This window comes from Mesocricetus auratus, unplaced genomic scaffold, assembly GCF_017639785.1.
Source record: "Mesocricetus auratus isolate SY011 unplaced genomic scaffold, BCM_Maur_2.0 Super-Scaffold_4256, whole genome shotgun sequence".
NCBI lineage: Eukaryota > Metazoa > Chordata > Mammalia > Rodentia > Cricetidae > Mesocricetus > Mesocricetus auratus.
The window spans coordinates 50,189,142-50,204,095 of record NW_024429182.1 but is presented as its reverse complement, the minus strand read 5'-3'; the positions used below and the strand labels follow the sequence as shown (position 1 = coordinate 50,204,095).

The window sequence follows — 14,954 nt, the reverse complement described above, 5'->3', positions numbered from 1 at the left end:
GTTTACGCGAGCGCGTACGTCCTTCCTAGTCCCGCCTCCAAATCCCATGGGCCTCTGCGAAATGATATTTAAAGGACGTCCGTTGTTCGTTTCGGTCTCATTTTTTCGTGCTCCGGTAAGTGTCGTTTTCTATGTTAGCTCTTTTTTTTTTTCCTTAGCCAACCTGGGTTGCCCGGAAGGGAGCGCTGGCTTCGATCGCATAGAGATCTGCCTGCCTCTTGTTATTAAGAGCGTGAGCCACAATGCCTGGCTTTTCTTTAAGAAACAATTATTTCTGGGGGTCCTTATAAGAGGCTGCATGAACATCGTTTCCCAGACGTGACTCGGTAACCGAGGCAGGGAGCGTAATTACGTTTGAGGTCGATGGTGAAGGGCAAAATGGCGAAGGCGGTGCAAGGCCCTCCTATGATGAGTACCCTTTCACAGACCTGTACCGATTTCGGTGGGGAAAAGTAACTCTGAGGAAGATGGCCCTGTATCTAAGGCCTTCTGCTTCCCGCCCGCCTTTCTCTTCAAAAGCGGCATATAAGTAACCGAATGCTAACTCCACCTTTGCAGGTTAGCGGCACGTGGCTGCACACGGAAGGATGGCAGTGTACTCTCTTTGCTGTAAGTCTTTAATGGTTTGTTTTGCTGGCTGAAGGTTGTACATGTGCTGCAGGGATGATTTAGATCCTGAACTCTCTCTTTCTGATGCTATAGTGGAGAAGACAGGAAAATGTCTCTGAGTAGCGCAGTCTGCACTAGGTGGATGGGTTGGATTTGAGGCAAACTGTTACTGAGGTGCTTCCTTTTTTGCTTACCCAGATACGGTTAATCTCAAAGGAGTTCACAGTTTGGAGCCAGGCTAGATCAAGCTGGTAGTCCAGGTAGGTAAACATGGTTGCACGCTGAGAAGAGGAAACACGTTTAGACAACCACTTAATGATGAGTGTAAATGACAAGCATATGACTGAATTGTAGTGATGTCATCTTACGACTGAAAAGTGGGCTAAATGAATGGATGGGGTGTTGGGGCGATTATGATCCCATTGACTAATGGTTTCTGTTTTCTGTGCCCAGCATCCTGTAACATTCTCTGGAATTCAAACTCTTCCGGGATGAATTGAGTCCAGGTAATTGTCCAAATGAGCCAACGACTTTATCCTCTCTCTGGAGAGTAAGATGAGAAATCGAAGGGGCACACTCTATTGTTTAAAAGCCATGACACTGTCAGATGATTTGAATCCATACCCTGATGCTCTGTGAAGTTGTGAATTAATAGCATGTTAGAGTTCTGATGGCAGTTAGTGGCCATGGGGGGGGGTTGTTTCATCCTGGCGACTGAAAATTAACTGCTTGTTACTCTTTCCCAGGATGTCCTGATGGCTTGTCTAAAGGTGAGGTTATTTTTCATGATACTGATGAAGGCTGAATTTGTTTACATGGCTAGTAGACTTTCCAAAGCAAGCCCTCTTTGGGGATAGTTTGATTTTTGAAGTTCAATTTGCCTCCTGGATACTTAAATACAGATAATGAAACTTAAAGCATGCTTAATACTTTGCTGTGGTTTGCCAGTGGAAAACAGTGTAAGAGAAAATAAGCATTATATTGAGCATGCTACTAGCTGACCATAAGATAGCTGGATGTGGTGCTACACACCTTTGATCCAAGCCTGGGAGACAGGTGAATCACAAACCCTGCCTCAGAAAGAGGACCTAATTCAGAGAAACTTTAGCTAATTAACTTTCTTGATTCAGGAGGAGTTCGTTGCTGCATTCCACCAGTCTACAACATTCAGAGGTTAGTTGATACTTTGCTGGGTTTGATAGGATAGGGTTGGTCAAAGTAGGCAGTTTCTATGATGAATCAAACTAGCTCACTATGACTGGCAATGAAAACATATGAACACCTGAGAAACTGAATAGTGGAGGGTGTGTGGGTGTCTGTTTGTAGCCCTTTTGTTCAACAGTTTGCTCTCCCCCCCCAGGTCCTAATTACAATGGAATGCTTGTTGGTTCAGTGGTAAGTAATTTCAGTGTGTGCTCATGCATGTAACATTGGGTTTCAAAGTTCCTAAAGGAACTTATGTGTATATGATGACTTTCATAGAATCTCGTTCGGCTGATGATTGCTGTTGAGACTTGGAAATCTGAATTAACGCTGGTTGATGGGTTAAATGGCAGTAGTTCTTGTTGTATGACTTAAGCATAAGCATTGACTATCTTGTTGCAGATCTGGTGTCTGGCCTAGAGAGCACCAAGGAAGCCAAGGAACCCTCCTAGGTAATGCTCTTGAAATAGTTTGCTGTATAAATTAGGTGTCATGCGTGCTCACCAGTGATGAGTTAATACCGCCCCAGTCTGAAAGCTATGACGAAGGGTATTTCTGAGTTGTGAGCTAACCCTGGATCTGAAATGTTCTTTTCTTGAGCAATAGAGATAATAATGGCCCTACTTTATTTTCAGGTCTATCTTGCGGGGAAATTAAGCATGTCTTCACTCCAGGCCATACTGAAATGAGGTGAGAAAATTTAGATATAAGGTGTACTAAATTACAATTTCCCCATGAAGAAACAATCACATGTCTTACTTCCTGTCCTAGCCCCAGAGCCTGAAAAGGTGAACCCACTGGGGCTGGCTGGGAGAGAAGAGGAAAATTTGTTCCAGAAGGAACTGTCTGAGGGATTTGAATTTCTTTGTGCAGAAAAGGAAGAATTGTCAAGGTGATTAAGATAAAGTGGCTGGCTTGTCTTTTTCAGGTCTGAGGCAAAAGTGAAGTAACCAGTGTGGAAGGTGGGTACTGTTGATTCAGATCATTGATACAAAGTCATAGGATCAGGCTGGTGGAAATAGCCAGAGATTACAGGCTCGTGGGATGTAACCCTGATGCTAATTAATCTCAAGCTGCCGGGTGGTGAAAAACCACAAGAAGGTGGCAGGGTCTATCTATACTGCCTCAGCTGACTGACATTTTACAAATTCAGTTACTATGCAGTGCTTAGAAAAGGCCATTGGTACTACCTGACTTAACTAACATCTTAACATTGGGCATACTTGGACTGGAGAGATGGCTCAGAGGTTAAGAGCACCAACTTGCTCTTCCAGAGGTCCTGAGTTCAATTCCCAGCAACCACATGGTGGCTCACAACCATCTGTAATGAGATCTGGTGCCCTCTTCTGACATGCAGGCATACATGGAGGCAGGATGTTGTATTCATAATAAATAAATAAATCTTTTTAAAAAAAACATTGGGCATACTTAATTTGTACCTTGTTTTACAGGAATCGTGGTCTGCAAGGACAAAGAATTTGACTACTTGGAATGTGTCATTTTCATTTTATTAATAAAATTGTTCAGGGGCTGGAGAGATGACTCAGGTTAAGAGCACTGACTGCTCTTCCAGAGGTCTTGAGTTCAATTCCCAGCAACCACATGGTGGCTCACAACCATCTACAATTCAATCTGGTATATATAATAAATCTTTAAAAATAAATAAAATTGTTCTTTTGCCATCTGTTTTGTTTATTTGGTGCAGGGTAAAAGATCATGAAAATCCATGCTATTGAAGTTGGTGGTTATATCTATTTGGGCTGGTCCTACAAACTAATTAGGCAAGGCTGTGCATTATGGGTAGCCATTGTTAACTCAGAATAGCTGGAGCCAGGTGGTATCACATCACATTAATCTTAGAACTCAGGAGGCAAAAGCAGGTAGCTAGACTGTTCTACACAGTGACTTCCAGGATTGCTGTCTAAATCTGACTGAGGGCCTGAGTTCTCACCTAACTGCAACTTGTCACTCTTCTGAGCTCCCATGCACACAAAATTAGCTGGGAGGTGGCATATACCTTTAATTCTAGTATTAAGGGGGCACAGGTAGGCAGTTCAAAGCCAGCCCAGGCTGCAAGAGATATCCAGGACTATTATGCACAAATTTCATTTAAAGAACCAAGAGCATGGGTATGGGTGGCAAACGCCTTTAATCCCAGCACTTATGAGGCAGAGGCAGGCGGATCTCTGAGTTCGAGGCCAGCCTGGTCTACAGAGCGAGTTCCAGGACAGCCTCCAAAACAATGCAGAGGAGCCCTGTCTCGGAAAGCCAAAGAAAAGATTTTAAAAGACCGTTTACCATCCTAGTGTGCCATCCTGATCTTAGCACTTTGCAGGCTGAAGCAAAAGCATTCCTGAGCTGCATGGTAATGCTAAAGACCTGGGGAGATGACTCGGTGGAAAGTCATACAAGTCTAAGACCCATAGTTTGATTCCCAAGACCCCTTCGTGAGAAGACAAAAGCAGTCCTATGTACCTGTAATCTCAATACAAAGAGGGCAAAAACAAGAAGATACGCTGGGCGGTGGTGGCACACGCCTTTAATCTCAGCGCTTGGGAGGCAGAGCCAGGCGGATCTCTAAATTCGAGGCCAGCCTGGTCTACAGAGCTAGTTCCAGGACAGTCTCCAAAACAATAGAGAAGCCCTGTCTTGAAAAACCATTAAAAAAAGGAAGATCCCTGGGGCTTTTTGGTCACCCAATGTAGCAGGAATCAGTATTGTTATCCAGTGAGAGACCTTGTCTCAAATATTAAGGTGAAGTTGGGTGGAAAAGGTTTTTTTTTTTTTTTTTTTTTTTTTGGTTTTTCGAGACAGGGTTTCTCTGTGGCTTTGGAGGCTGTCCTGGAACTAGCTCTTGAAGACCAGGCTGGCCTCGAACTCACAGAGAGCCGCCTGCCTCTGCGTCCCAAGTGCTGGGATTAAAGGCGTGCGCCACCAACGCCCGGCGGAAAAGGGTTTTTTACTCTTTGGGGAACCCACCATCAGCTCCAAAATAAACACATGGAAACTTATGAATGCCCAATATTAGCTTGGTTTGTTTCTAGCCAGCTTTTTTTTGTTTTGTTTTGTTTTGTTTTTCTTTTTCGAGACAGGGTTTCTCTGTATTGTTTTGGAGGCTGTCCTGGAACTCACTCTGTAGACCAGGCTGGCCTCAAACTCACAGAAATTCGCCTGCCTCTGCCTCTGGAGTGCTGGGATTAAAGGCATGCGCCACCACCGCCCGGCAAGATGTCTTAGATATTAAGAGCACCACTTTCTGCTCTTCCAGAGGTTGGGTCCTGGAAATCAGATTGGGTGTGGCAAAGAAATGAAAGGAAGACATACAGACAAGACATACTGACAGGTCAGATGGGGGTGTGCTTACTCTGGAATGGATCCTACTACCTCCAAACTGACTTCAGGCTGTTTGTAAGAACTTCAGGTTGTTAGGTACAGTAGAGTGAGAGGGGTTAAGCTAATTCCTGTAGTGTACGAGGTCTCTGTAGGAGAGTCTCAGTCTCAGGCCGTTAACACTCTGGAGGAGGAAGCTGCAGTTGCTAGGTTTTTGTAAACACTAATCAATTATCGATAAACACTTGTACTTGAGTCAGAAGGCAACTTTGCCTTCTAGCCTGGCTTATATGGGGACCAGCTTTGTCACTTTCTCCTGGGTCCAAGGCATTGATTTTTGTACTTGTCAACAGTACACAAAGGGGGGGGGGCATTAGTGGTGCACGCCTTTAATCCCAGCACTCGGGAAGCTGAGGCAGGCAGATCTCTGTGAGCTGGAGGCCAACCTGGTCTACAAAGCAAGTTCCAGGACAGCCTCCAAAACAATACAGAGAAACCCTGCCTCAAAAAAACAAAAAACGGGCTGGAGAGATGTCTCAGCAGTTAAGAGCACTGACTTGTTCTTCCAGAGGTCCTGAGTTCAATTCCTGGCAAGAACATGATGACTCACAACCATCCATAATGAGATCTGGTGCCCTCTGCTATCATGTAGGCAGAAGACTGATACACAATAAATAAATAAAAATATTAAAACCAGCCGGGCGTTGGTGGCACACGCCTTTAATCCCAGCACTTATGAGGCAGAGGCAGGCGGATCTCTGTGAGTTCAAGGCCAGCCTGGTCTACAGAGCGAGTTCCAGGACAGCCTCCAAAACAATACAGAGAAACCCTGTCTCGAAAAACCAAAAAAAAAAAAAAAACACACAAAAAACAAAAAAAACCCTCAAATTATCAGAAACTCTGCTATTTGTATCATATCAGTGAGAACATAGCTCCTGATTCTTGCCTAGAGAACCTTTACCTTCAAGGAAGTGGTGTTGCACACCTTTAATCCAAACACTCAGGAGGCAGAGGCAAATGGATTTCTTTGAGTTCAAAGTCAGTCTGGTCTACAGCACTAATTCCAGAACACCAGGGCTACACAAAGAAACCCTGTCTCAAAATAAATAAATAAATACACAAATAAGCAAAAAAGAAACAAAATAAAAACAAAAAAGAAAGTAAAGACAAAAAGAAACCATCTCTCCGGGCATTGGTGGCGTACGCCTTTAATCCCAGCACTCGGGAGGCAGAGGCAGGCTGATTTCTGTGAGTTCGAGGCCAGCCTGGTCTACAAGAGCTAGTTCCAGGACAGTCTCCAAAGCCACAGAGAAACCCTGTCTCGAGCCGGGCGTTGGTGGCGCATGCCCTTAATCCCAGCACTCGGGAGGCAGAGGCAGGTGGATCTCTGTGAGTTCGAGGCCAGCCTGGTCTACGAAGTGAGTTCCAGGATAGCCTCCAAAGCCACAGAGAAACCCTGTCTCGAAAAACAAAAAACAAAAACAAAACAAAACAAAAAAAAGAAACCCTGTCTCGAAAAAAACCAAAAAAAAAAAAAAAAAAAAAGAAAAGAAAAGAAAAAAAGAAACCATCTCAAAAACAAAACAGCTGAGCCTGGCATTGGTGGTGCACCCTTTAATCCCAGCACTCCAGAGGCAGAGGCAGGCTGATCACCGAGCAAGTTCCAGGACAGCCTCCAAAGCCACAGGGAAGCCCTGTCACGAAAAACCAAAAAAAAAGAAAAAAAAAAGAAACCATCTCAAAAACAAAACAGCTGAGCCTGGCATTGGTGGTGCACCCTTTAATCCCAGCACTCAGGAGGCAGAGGCAGGTGGATCTCTGTGAGTTCGGAGCGAGTTCCAGCACAGGCTCCAAAGCAATACAGAGAAACCCTGTCTCAAAAAGCCAAAAAACAAAAACAAAACAAAAAAACCCAAAGGGCTGGAGAGATAGCTCAGAGATTAAGAGCACTGTCAGCTCTTCCAGAGGACCCAGGTTCAATTCCCAGCACCCACATGGCCGCTCACAACTGTCTGTAACTCCTAACTCCAGGGGATCTGACACCTTTACATCATTAAATTAAATTACATAAATTAAAAAAAACAAAAAAACTTTAGCCACAAACTGACTTTGACATAAAGACAAGACTTCATTTTTAACCGAGGTTAAAGGTTAGAACTAGGTTTCCAACTTAGTTATAGTAACAATTTCTGAGGAAATAGGGACTGAAGACCTTTCTTAACCAGGATTTGATAGGTCTTGCATACAGGCAGGCTTTGAATTGCTGGGGGGAAAATCACTTCAATTTACCAACTGAGTTTGAGAGTGTAGCTTTGTGGCGGGAACTTGTCTACTTTGAGAGTACTTCTACTTGCAAAGAATGCTGAACCATAAGAACACTAGGGAGGGAGAGGGAGTAGGAGGAGGACATTGAGACCCAGCCTGGTTTACAGAATGAGCCCTTTGTTACATCAGACTAATAACAACAAAGTTGGGGCCCAGGAAGAAGGAAGCCGAGGGAATGAATGATAAAGACAATCTTCCAGGAGACTGACTGAACACAGATGCCACGCTTGCTTCGCTTCAATGTTTCCAGTACTCACATCTCTTGTACTGTTTATTGATTTTTTTTCCCCAAGCAGGATTTCTCTGTGTAGCCCTGGCTGTCCTGGAACTCACTCTGTAGACCAGGCTGGCCTAGACCTCAGAGATCTACCTGTCTGTTTCCCGAAGCTGGGTTTAAAGGTGTGCGCCACTGCCACCGCCACCAGGCACAGTGTAACTTTGTGTGTGGAATTTCCCACAAGCAGGGATGGTGGGGGCTGCCACACTTGACCGCTGAGGGCAGACTCCACCCACCCAGCACTGCAGTTTAGAAAGGGTGGCATTTCACGGACAGCACGAAATGATCCTTACTTTCAGTTTTCCAAAAACAAGTCTGGACTGCTTCTTTGTTGTTTCCATTAAGCTAAAACAAGGTGGGGCTGCTGGAAGAATTTTTGTGGTTCCTACATTTCAGCTTCCAGAAATGGCACTGTCCAAACTGAGCATGTTTGAAACTTACCTGTAATTCTCAGCTACTGGGAGGCTGAATCAAGATTATAAAACCAAGGCCCACCTAGGTTACAAAGTGGGTTCATGGGCTACAAAATTAATAATAAGCAGACCTGAGCTATATCCAAAGGGGTTGTGAAATCCTAGGTTAATAACACCAGTGCTTGGGCTGGAGAGATGGGTCAGCGGTTAAGACTGTTCTTCCAGAGGTCCTGAGTTCTATGCTCACAACCACCTTGAATGAGATCTGGTGCCTTCTGCTGGCACAAAGCAGAAGACTGTATACATAATAAATAAATAAAATATTTAAAAAGAAAAAAATACCAGTGCTCCCTCGCATTTTGTTTATTTATTTTTGCTTTGTTGTTTTTTGTTTTTGAGACAGGGTCTCACTGTGGCTGGAACCCACAGAGATTCACCTGTCTCTAGTCTCCGGAGTGCTGAGACGAAAGGCCTTATTAAGGCATGGGAGAAATAGGGGTATAGGAAAGAGAGAGGGAAACGAGAGAGACAGAGACAGAGAGACAGACAGACAGAGAGACAGAGACAGACAGAGAGAGAGGGAGGGAGGGAGGGAGGGAGGGAGGGAGGGAGGGAGGGAGGGAGGGAGACAGACCTTTTCGTGCTGTCAGATTTGATTTCCGGCGTACCCTGATGATGCAGTTGGTGGCGTGCCGGAAGTACGAGCCATCGGCTGGTCCGCCATGGCGGCCACCTCTACGCGAGGGAACCATGTGTGGGTCGGCACCGAGACTGGGATCCTGAAAGGTGAGTGTGTGAATTGTTCTCCGAAAGTGTAGGGGTCACTTGTCACCCCAGCGTGACTGACGTCCTGGTCCCTTAGGGGTGAACCTCCAGCGGAAACATGCGTCAAACTTCACGCCATCCGGCCAGCCGCGGCGTGAGGAGGCGGTGAATGCTCTGTGCTGGGGCGCAGGTGACGAGTCCCAGGTGAGTGGCCACTGGCCCGGCCGGAGCTAGGAAACGGGCCCTGCAGCCTTGCTCTTCTCCTATCCTTTCCTTCTCGCTGGCAGATCTTGGTGGGCTGCGCGGACATGACCGTGAGGTACTTTAACACCGAGGAGGGCACATTCCAGAGCCAGAGACACTGCCCAGGCGGGGAGGGCACGTTCCGAGGTCTCGCCCAGGCCAATGGGTAAGGACTACTCTACCTCAGGTCACATGAAGATTGTTGAGGCTCCCTTGGGTGAACTGAACACTGAAGTTGAACCCTTAGATGATACAGCCTCTGGGATGAGTGACTGCAAACAGTGCCCTTACTTTCATTCATTCCTATAACATGTATTTATCGGGAAGTTACTGAATGCCAGATATCAGGGGAGAGTACAAGGATATGGATAAAATATGAGCCTTCATAAAATTTGCGTCCTGTCTCCTTTATAACGTTCTATGCAAGTAATTTCACGCTTTTTTTTTTTTTTTTTGGTTTTTCGAGACATAGTTTCTCTGTATTGTCTTGGAGACTGTCCTGGAACTCACTTTGTAGACCAGGCTGGCCTCGAACTCACAGAGATCCACCTGCCTCTGCCTCCCGAGTGCTGGGATTAAAGGCGTGCGCCACCAACGCCCGGCTATTTCACGCTTTTGAGCATGCTTTTAAGTAGTGGTTGACAAAAGCCAACAAGATAGTGTAGCTTCTAAAGTGATGGCTAGGGAGGAAGATTCACCTAGATAGTAACCTAGATGCAGCTTCTCTAGATGGAAGAAGAGAGAAGGCTGCTTTGGTAATTCTAAAGGTGAACTCCAGAAAGTATATGTAGAGGATGGAGTTTTGAACTTGGTCTTGAAGTACAGGAATGATCTTGACAGAAAGATAAGAACATTGTACAAGTGAATACTGAGCAGAGACTAAAGGTTAAAAGACTAAAAAGGCAGCACTCGGAGGCAGAGGCAGGCGGATCTCTGTGACTTCGAGATCAGCCTGGTCTACAAGAGCAAGTTCCAGGACAGCCTCCAAAGCCACAGAGAAACCCTGCCTCGAAGGAAAAAAAAAAAAAAAAAAAACAAATTAAAAGACTAAAAAGGCTTTGTACATAGGACAAATAGCATTTGGATGTTGAAGTTAAGGAAACATACATGTAAGTTTGACTTTGCATTTGATTGAGATTAAATGGAAAGGGCTTTTGTACTAAGTTGAAATTTTACTTCCTAGGTAATGGAGCGTATATTGGGTTTTGGAAGGGAAGTGCCATGAGCTGAGTGAGCTCGGAGCCTGTAGGAGTAAGGAGGATTAGAGACGCTGTGTGACACAGCCCAGGCTATATAGAGCTTAAATCTACATAGGCACATGTGAAGGAGAGCATAGGTTCAGGCTATCCAGAGCCTGGGCCAAGGCTTGGGCTTCTTGGGAAGAGGTTTATGTCATTTTTGTTTGGTTTGGGTTTGGTTTTTTGTTTGTTTGTTTCAAGGGTGGCCTTGAACTCAATACGTAAGCTCAGTCTGACTTTGAATTCCTGGTCCCCACTTTACTTCCATGCCCTTGACTGGTAGGTTTGGACCGCTAAAGCTTGTTTACACTTTTTAAAATCCCAGTGTTCCCTGCTCTAATTGCAGCACCCTTGTCACATGTGTGGATTCTGGGATCCTTAGAGTCTGGTGTGACAATGACAAGGAAGCATCATCTGACCCAGTAAGGTTCACCTGCCCTAGTGGTTGGAGATGGTGGGAGCCAGGGTAGGGATCTAATGGGGAATTTGGTAGGTGGAAGGTTGGAGACTAAGGACTCTTGAACTGACTCATCTCTGATTATTTACAGCTCTTGGAACTGAAGGTCGGTCCTGGGGTGTGTAGGATGCGCCAAGACCCAGCACATAGCCATCTGGTTGCCACATGTGGAAAAGAGAATGCTCTGAAAGTATGGGACCTACAGAGGCCTGAGCAGCCTGTGTTCAGGGCAAAGAATGTAAGTGATGAGGGGTAGGGGATGCTTTGTCTGAGGTTGGGAGAAGTGGAGGCCATTGACTGCTTGTGGCCTAGATGGGCTTTTGGGAGATGGAAGACTGAAGGAGTCGGTCAAGCTTAACAACACCTTGTATCCCATGTGTACCTTCACACCAGGTGCGGAATGATTGGCTGGATCTACGGGTTCCTATCTGGGACCAGGATATACAGTTTCTCCCTGGGTCACAGAAGCTTGTCACATGCACAGGATACCACCAGGTGAGGTTCTTCTGCTTACTTCCTCCTGGATTGAAATAGCCACCACCGCCCGACCGGCTAGGGATCTTTGTGGCTTATTTCATTTGAAGTTCTGAGAATCTGGCAGGGTTGAATCACTATTCGCATTTGTATAGTCCTTCACATTAAAGTCTGATTTAAGTACTAGGCCTTTGCTCACAATATATGAAGAGCTCCCACTGATGGGAGATGTTATTCTGTATATGTTTCTCTTATTGGTTGATGAGTAAAACACTGTGTGGCTAGTGGCCAGGCAGGAAGGATAGGTGGGGCTATCAGACGAAGATAATTCTGGGAGATATAGGGAGACAAGAATTATCGTGTGAGCTCAGGAAGAGAGGACAATAGTTAGGCGTTATATGGTAAGATAAGACCATGTAGAAATAAAAATACACAGATTAGCTGGGCGTGGGGGAGCATGCCTTTAATCCCAGCACTCGGGAGGCAGAGGCAGGCAGATCTCTGTGAGTTCGAGACCAAGCCTGGTCTACCAAGCGAGTTCTAGGACAGCCTCCAAAACAATACAGAGAAACCCTGTCTCGAAAAACCAAAAGAAAAAAAAAATACACAGGTTAGTAGGTATGGGCTAATAATTAAGACAGAGCTAGCCAATAAGAAGCCCAAACTAAGCTGGCGTTGGTGGCGCACACCTTTAATCCCAGCACTTGGGAGGCAGAGGCAGGTGGATCTCTGTGAGTTCGAGACCAGCCTGGTCTACAGAGCTAGTTCCAGGACAGCCTCCAAAACAATACAGAGAAACCCTGTCTCGAAAAACCAAAAAAAAAAAAAACTATTGCCCTACAGTTTCATAATAAATACTGTGTCTTTGTTCATTTGGGGTAAGGTGGCTGTGGGACCAGGCTGGTAGGAAAGAGTTCTCGTTACACCCCAATCAGTCAAGGCTAAGCTTTCCTGCTTGAAATTCACCACCTTCTTGCTTTGGTCCAGGCTACTTTTCTATCCCTACACTACCATTAAATGGGCATATGAGGGACAAAGAGTTTACATACTCTAAAGCATAGACATCTGCCCTCAGTCTGTGATCATGCTCCTAAGCCGTCTTCCCCCAGCATTCTGAGATGAGGTGCATACCGCAAATGAGAAAGTTTCTCTGAGGGGGCTTATAAATAATAAGTGGTCTTGCCAAGCATGGTGGTGCATCCCTTTAATCTCAGCACTCGGGATGGCAGACGCAGGCGGATCTCTGTGAGTTCCAGGCCAGCCTGGTCTACAGAGTGAGTTCCAGGACATCCAGAACTACAGAGAAACCCTGTCTTGAAAGGAAAAATTAAATAAATAAGCGGTCTTCAGAAGGATGGGGACCAGTGTGAGTAAGGATACTCTCATGAGCTGGGAAGTGGTGGCCATGCCTTTGATCCCAGCACTTGAGAGGCAGAGGCAGGCGGATCTCAGTGAGTTAAGAGACCAGTATGATCTACAAAGCAAGTTCCAGGACTTAAGGACAGCCATTGCTTCATACAGAAATCCTGTCTCAAAAAAACAAAAAGCAAGCAAGCAAGCAAACATAAAGGATACTTTTGTGATACCTCCATCTTCCTCTAGGTCCGTGTCTATGACCCAGTCTCTCCCCAGCGCCGGCCAGTCCTAGAGGCCACCTATGGAGAGTACCCACTGACAGCCATGACCCTTACTCCTGAGGGCAAGTGAGTGTTGAGGGGAAGGGGAAGTGCTCTGGACTGACTGCAGGAGTTGTACTGAGCCCCCTTTCTGGTGTCTTCCATAGTTCTGTCATCGTAGGGAACACTCATGGGCAGCTAGCAGAAATTGATTTTCGGCAAGGTGAGTGGACAATGGGTTATTTGAGAAGGGGAAGGGAGAAAGAGAAAGGGAATACAGGGAGTCACTGTCACAGTCATTCTCTGGGTTAAAGTCTTGGTCTCACCAAAAACTGAGACCTTGGACTAGTTATTTGGTCCCTGTGCCTTTGCTTCTTCACCTGTAGAGCTGGAACATCACTGGTAACTCCTGTTTCTAGGAGGATTAAGTGGTTTGGACAGTAACGCGGCAGTTAGCACTGTCCCCTCTACCCTTCTCCAGGACGTCTACTGGGCTGTCTGAAGGGGCTGGCAGGCAGTGTCCGTGGGCTGCAGTGCCACCCTTCCAAGCCCCTGTTAGCCTCGTGTGGCTTGGACAGAGTCTTGAGGATCCACAGGATCCGAAATCCGCGTGGGCTAGAGCATAAGGTGAGCCCAACCCTTTGGCATTTGCCCACTCTATCGTCTTTTTCTCGAGCCTCTCCCCCTCCCTGTGCCCACATTCAAGTTTGTCTCCGCTCCTCTGGCTCAAGACTCCTTTTACTTTACAGGTTTATCTCAAATCTCAACTCAACTGCCTCCTCCTGTCAGGCAGGGATAACTGGGAGGTGAGCAACTAGTTAGGGTTAGGGATTTGGGAGTCAAAAGCATGGTGGGAGGGTTCTGTGGAGAGGATGGGAGGCAACTAGAATATAGACCAGGGCTGTCTCTTTACTGTAACTTAATTTCCCCGAGGGATGCTCAAGCCTTTATAGGCTTTTTGCCAAGGTGAGGTACTCCAGAACACAACGGCACTGGTTTCTAGATCAAAGTTGTGTCCAGAGAAATTGTTTTTCTTCCAGTATCTTTCCTTGTCCCTGATTCCTGAGTTTCCTTCTCACTCATCAGGATGAGCCCCAAGAATCTCAAGAGCCCAACACGGTGCCTCCAGAAGACACAGAGACAGATGAACTTTGGGCATCTTTGGAGGCAAATGCCAAACGGAAGTTCCCTGATTTGGATCAGACACAAGGGACTCTCCAAATAAGAAAAAAGAAAAAGAAGCGGCCTGGATCCACCAGTCCTTGAAGAGTCTTGCTATTTTGTTAATAAACAGCCCAACACACACAGAGATCCTGAACCTTTTATGATGGGAGAAAGGAGAGGTGGCTTGTGGGTGGGAGGGGTTCCCTTATCCGGGCTGTGGGAGATCTGACGTCACAAAAGCTGGTCTGAGAGCTAAGCAGGCTGGGGAGGGTGGCAGAGTCCTGCCCCTCTCGGGGCCATGGGCTGCTGTCAAGACAAGGACCATCAGACCTCTGATGAGCATGCAAGGGAGGAAGTGACCGAGGAAGGCAGGCAAGGTAGGACCAGACTCAAGAAAGGGTCAGGGAGCTGGATTGGGAATGGAAGCGGGAGGTGCCCAAAAGGGACTACCCAAAGAGGTTGAACTAAGTGGCCTCGTGGCCCTTGCAGGCATCGAGGTTGATTTCGACAACACAGGCCACCACAAACAAAGATCTAACGAAAGTCTTCTGATCACCGTGCTGTGGCGCAGGCTATCCATGTTCAGCCGTCGGGGGTCCTCACGGTCCAGCAAGAGGCTCTCAGACCTGACTCAGAAGCAGGACAGTCAGATCCAGGAGCGCAAACGTGAGGGAAGCCACAAAGAACCAGAAAAGGGCTGACTCCAACCCTGTTCTCATCCTCCCCAACATCCAGAGAATAAAATTAATATTGTGGATCTGCCGAAAACAATCAAATGCCTCTGCGTCCAGTCCTGTAGACGCTGGCTCTTTAAGACTACTCCGGCCCAGCCCCCAGGGA

The 14,954-nt window shown here is 46.3% G+C and overlaps 2 protein-coding genes, 1 long non-coding RNA gene and 7 other non-coding genes across 11 annotated transcripts; all 10 read left to right on the top strand.

The window, feature by feature from the left end:
- The first annotated feature begins 38 nt into the window (after positions 1–38).
- On the top strand, positions 39–3,450 carry LOC106021977. Its single transcript, XR_005878113.1, has 11 exons — positions 39–115; positions 559–609; positions 808–869; positions 1,063–1,115; positions 1,356–1,379; positions 1,740–1,782; positions 1,970–2,004; positions 2,215–2,264; positions 2,448–2,502; positions 2,741–2,774; positions 3,264–3,450. It is a non-coding gene; the product is annotated as an uncharacterized LOC106021977 (long non-coding RNA).
- Positions 656–733, top strand: LOC121135589. The gene has a single exon (XR_005872695.1). It is a non-coding gene; the product is annotated as a small nucleolar RNA SNORD26 (small nucleolar RNA).
- On the top strand, positions 920–988 carry LOC121135588. Its single transcript, XR_005872692.1, has one exon. It is a non-coding gene; the product is annotated as a small nucleolar RNA SNORD27 (small nucleolar RNA).
- On the top strand, positions 1,212–1,285 carry LOC121135586. The gene has a single exon (XR_005872689.1). It is a non-coding gene; the product is annotated as a small nucleolar RNA SNORD28 (small nucleolar RNA).
- On the top strand, positions 1,836–1,900 carry LOC121135584. The gene has a single exon (XR_005872687.1). It is a non-coding gene; the product is annotated as a small nucleolar RNA SNORD29 (small nucleolar RNA).
- LOC121135590 lies at positions 2,072–2,140 on the top strand. Its single transcript, XR_005872698.1, has one exon. It is a non-coding gene; the product is annotated as a small nucleolar RNA SNORD30 (small nucleolar RNA).
- LOC121135593 lies at positions 2,312–2,377 on the top strand. The gene has a single exon (XR_005872699.1). It is a non-coding gene; the product is annotated as a small nucleolar RNA SNORD31 (small nucleolar RNA).
- Positions 2,542–2,667, top strand: LOC121135594. Its single transcript, XR_005872700.1, has one exon. It is a non-coding gene; the product is annotated as a small nucleolar RNA SNORD22 (small nucleolar RNA).
- Positions 3,451–8,820: 5,370 nt separating the features above from the next.
- Wdr74 (WD repeat domain 74) lies at positions 8,821–14,255 on the top strand. 2 transcript variants are annotated; one of them, XM_040748103.1, is made up of 11 exons: positions 8,821–8,943; positions 9,020–9,126; positions 9,210–9,331; positions 10,750–10,825; positions 10,952–11,098; positions 11,254–11,355; positions 12,937–13,037; positions 13,118–13,173; positions 13,432–13,577; positions 13,700–13,756; positions 14,037–14,255. In XM_040748103.1, exons 1-11 carry the CDS (start codon positions 8,880–8,882, stop codon positions 14,214–14,216), a joined length of 1,158 nt encoding a protein of 385 aa, XP_040604037.1. In that variant the 5' UTR covers positions 8,821–8,879; the 3' UTR covers positions 14,217–14,255. The 2 variants fall into 2 exon arrangements, with proteins under 2 accessions (XP_040604037.1, XP_040604042.1); XM_040748108.1 differs by lacking the exons at positions 8,821–8,943; positions 9,020–9,126; positions 10,750–10,825.
- A 60-nt stretch (positions 14,256–14,315) lies between these two features.
- Positions 14,316–14,885, top strand: LOC121141250 (testis-expressed protein 54-like). The gene is made up of 2 exons (XM_040748146.1): positions 14,316–14,491; positions 14,604–14,885. Exons 1-2 carry the CDS (start codon positions 14,413–14,415, stop codon positions 14,813–14,815), a joined length of 291 nt encoding a protein of 96 aa, XP_040604080.1. The 5' UTR covers positions 14,316–14,412; the 3' UTR covers positions 14,816–14,885.
- The last annotated feature ends 69 nt before the right edge of the window (positions 14,886–14,954 follow it).

Bases quoted from the DNA above. Each gene is read 5' to 3' on its own strand.
- Wdr74 (XM_040748103.1), top strand. From the start codon at position 8,880: ATGGCGGCCACCTCTACGCGAGGGAACCATGTGTGGGTCGGCACCGAG. The intron at 9,332-10,749 runs GTAAGGACTACT...CTCTAATTGCAG, and splicing joins GGTCTCGCCCAGGCCAATGG to CACCCTTGTCACATGTGTGG. The intron at 11,356-12,936 runs GTGAGGTTCTTC...ATCTTCCTCTAG, and splicing joins CATGCACAGGATACCACCAG to GTCCGTGTCTATGACCCAGT.
- LOC121141250 (XM_040748146.1), top strand. From the start codon at position 14,413: ATGGGCTGCTGTCAAGACAAGGACCATCAGACCTCTGATGAGCATGCA. The intron at 14,492-14,603 runs GTAGGACCAGAC...TGGCCCTTGCAG, and splicing joins GACCGAGGAAGGCAGGCAAG to GCATCGAGGTTGATTTCGAC.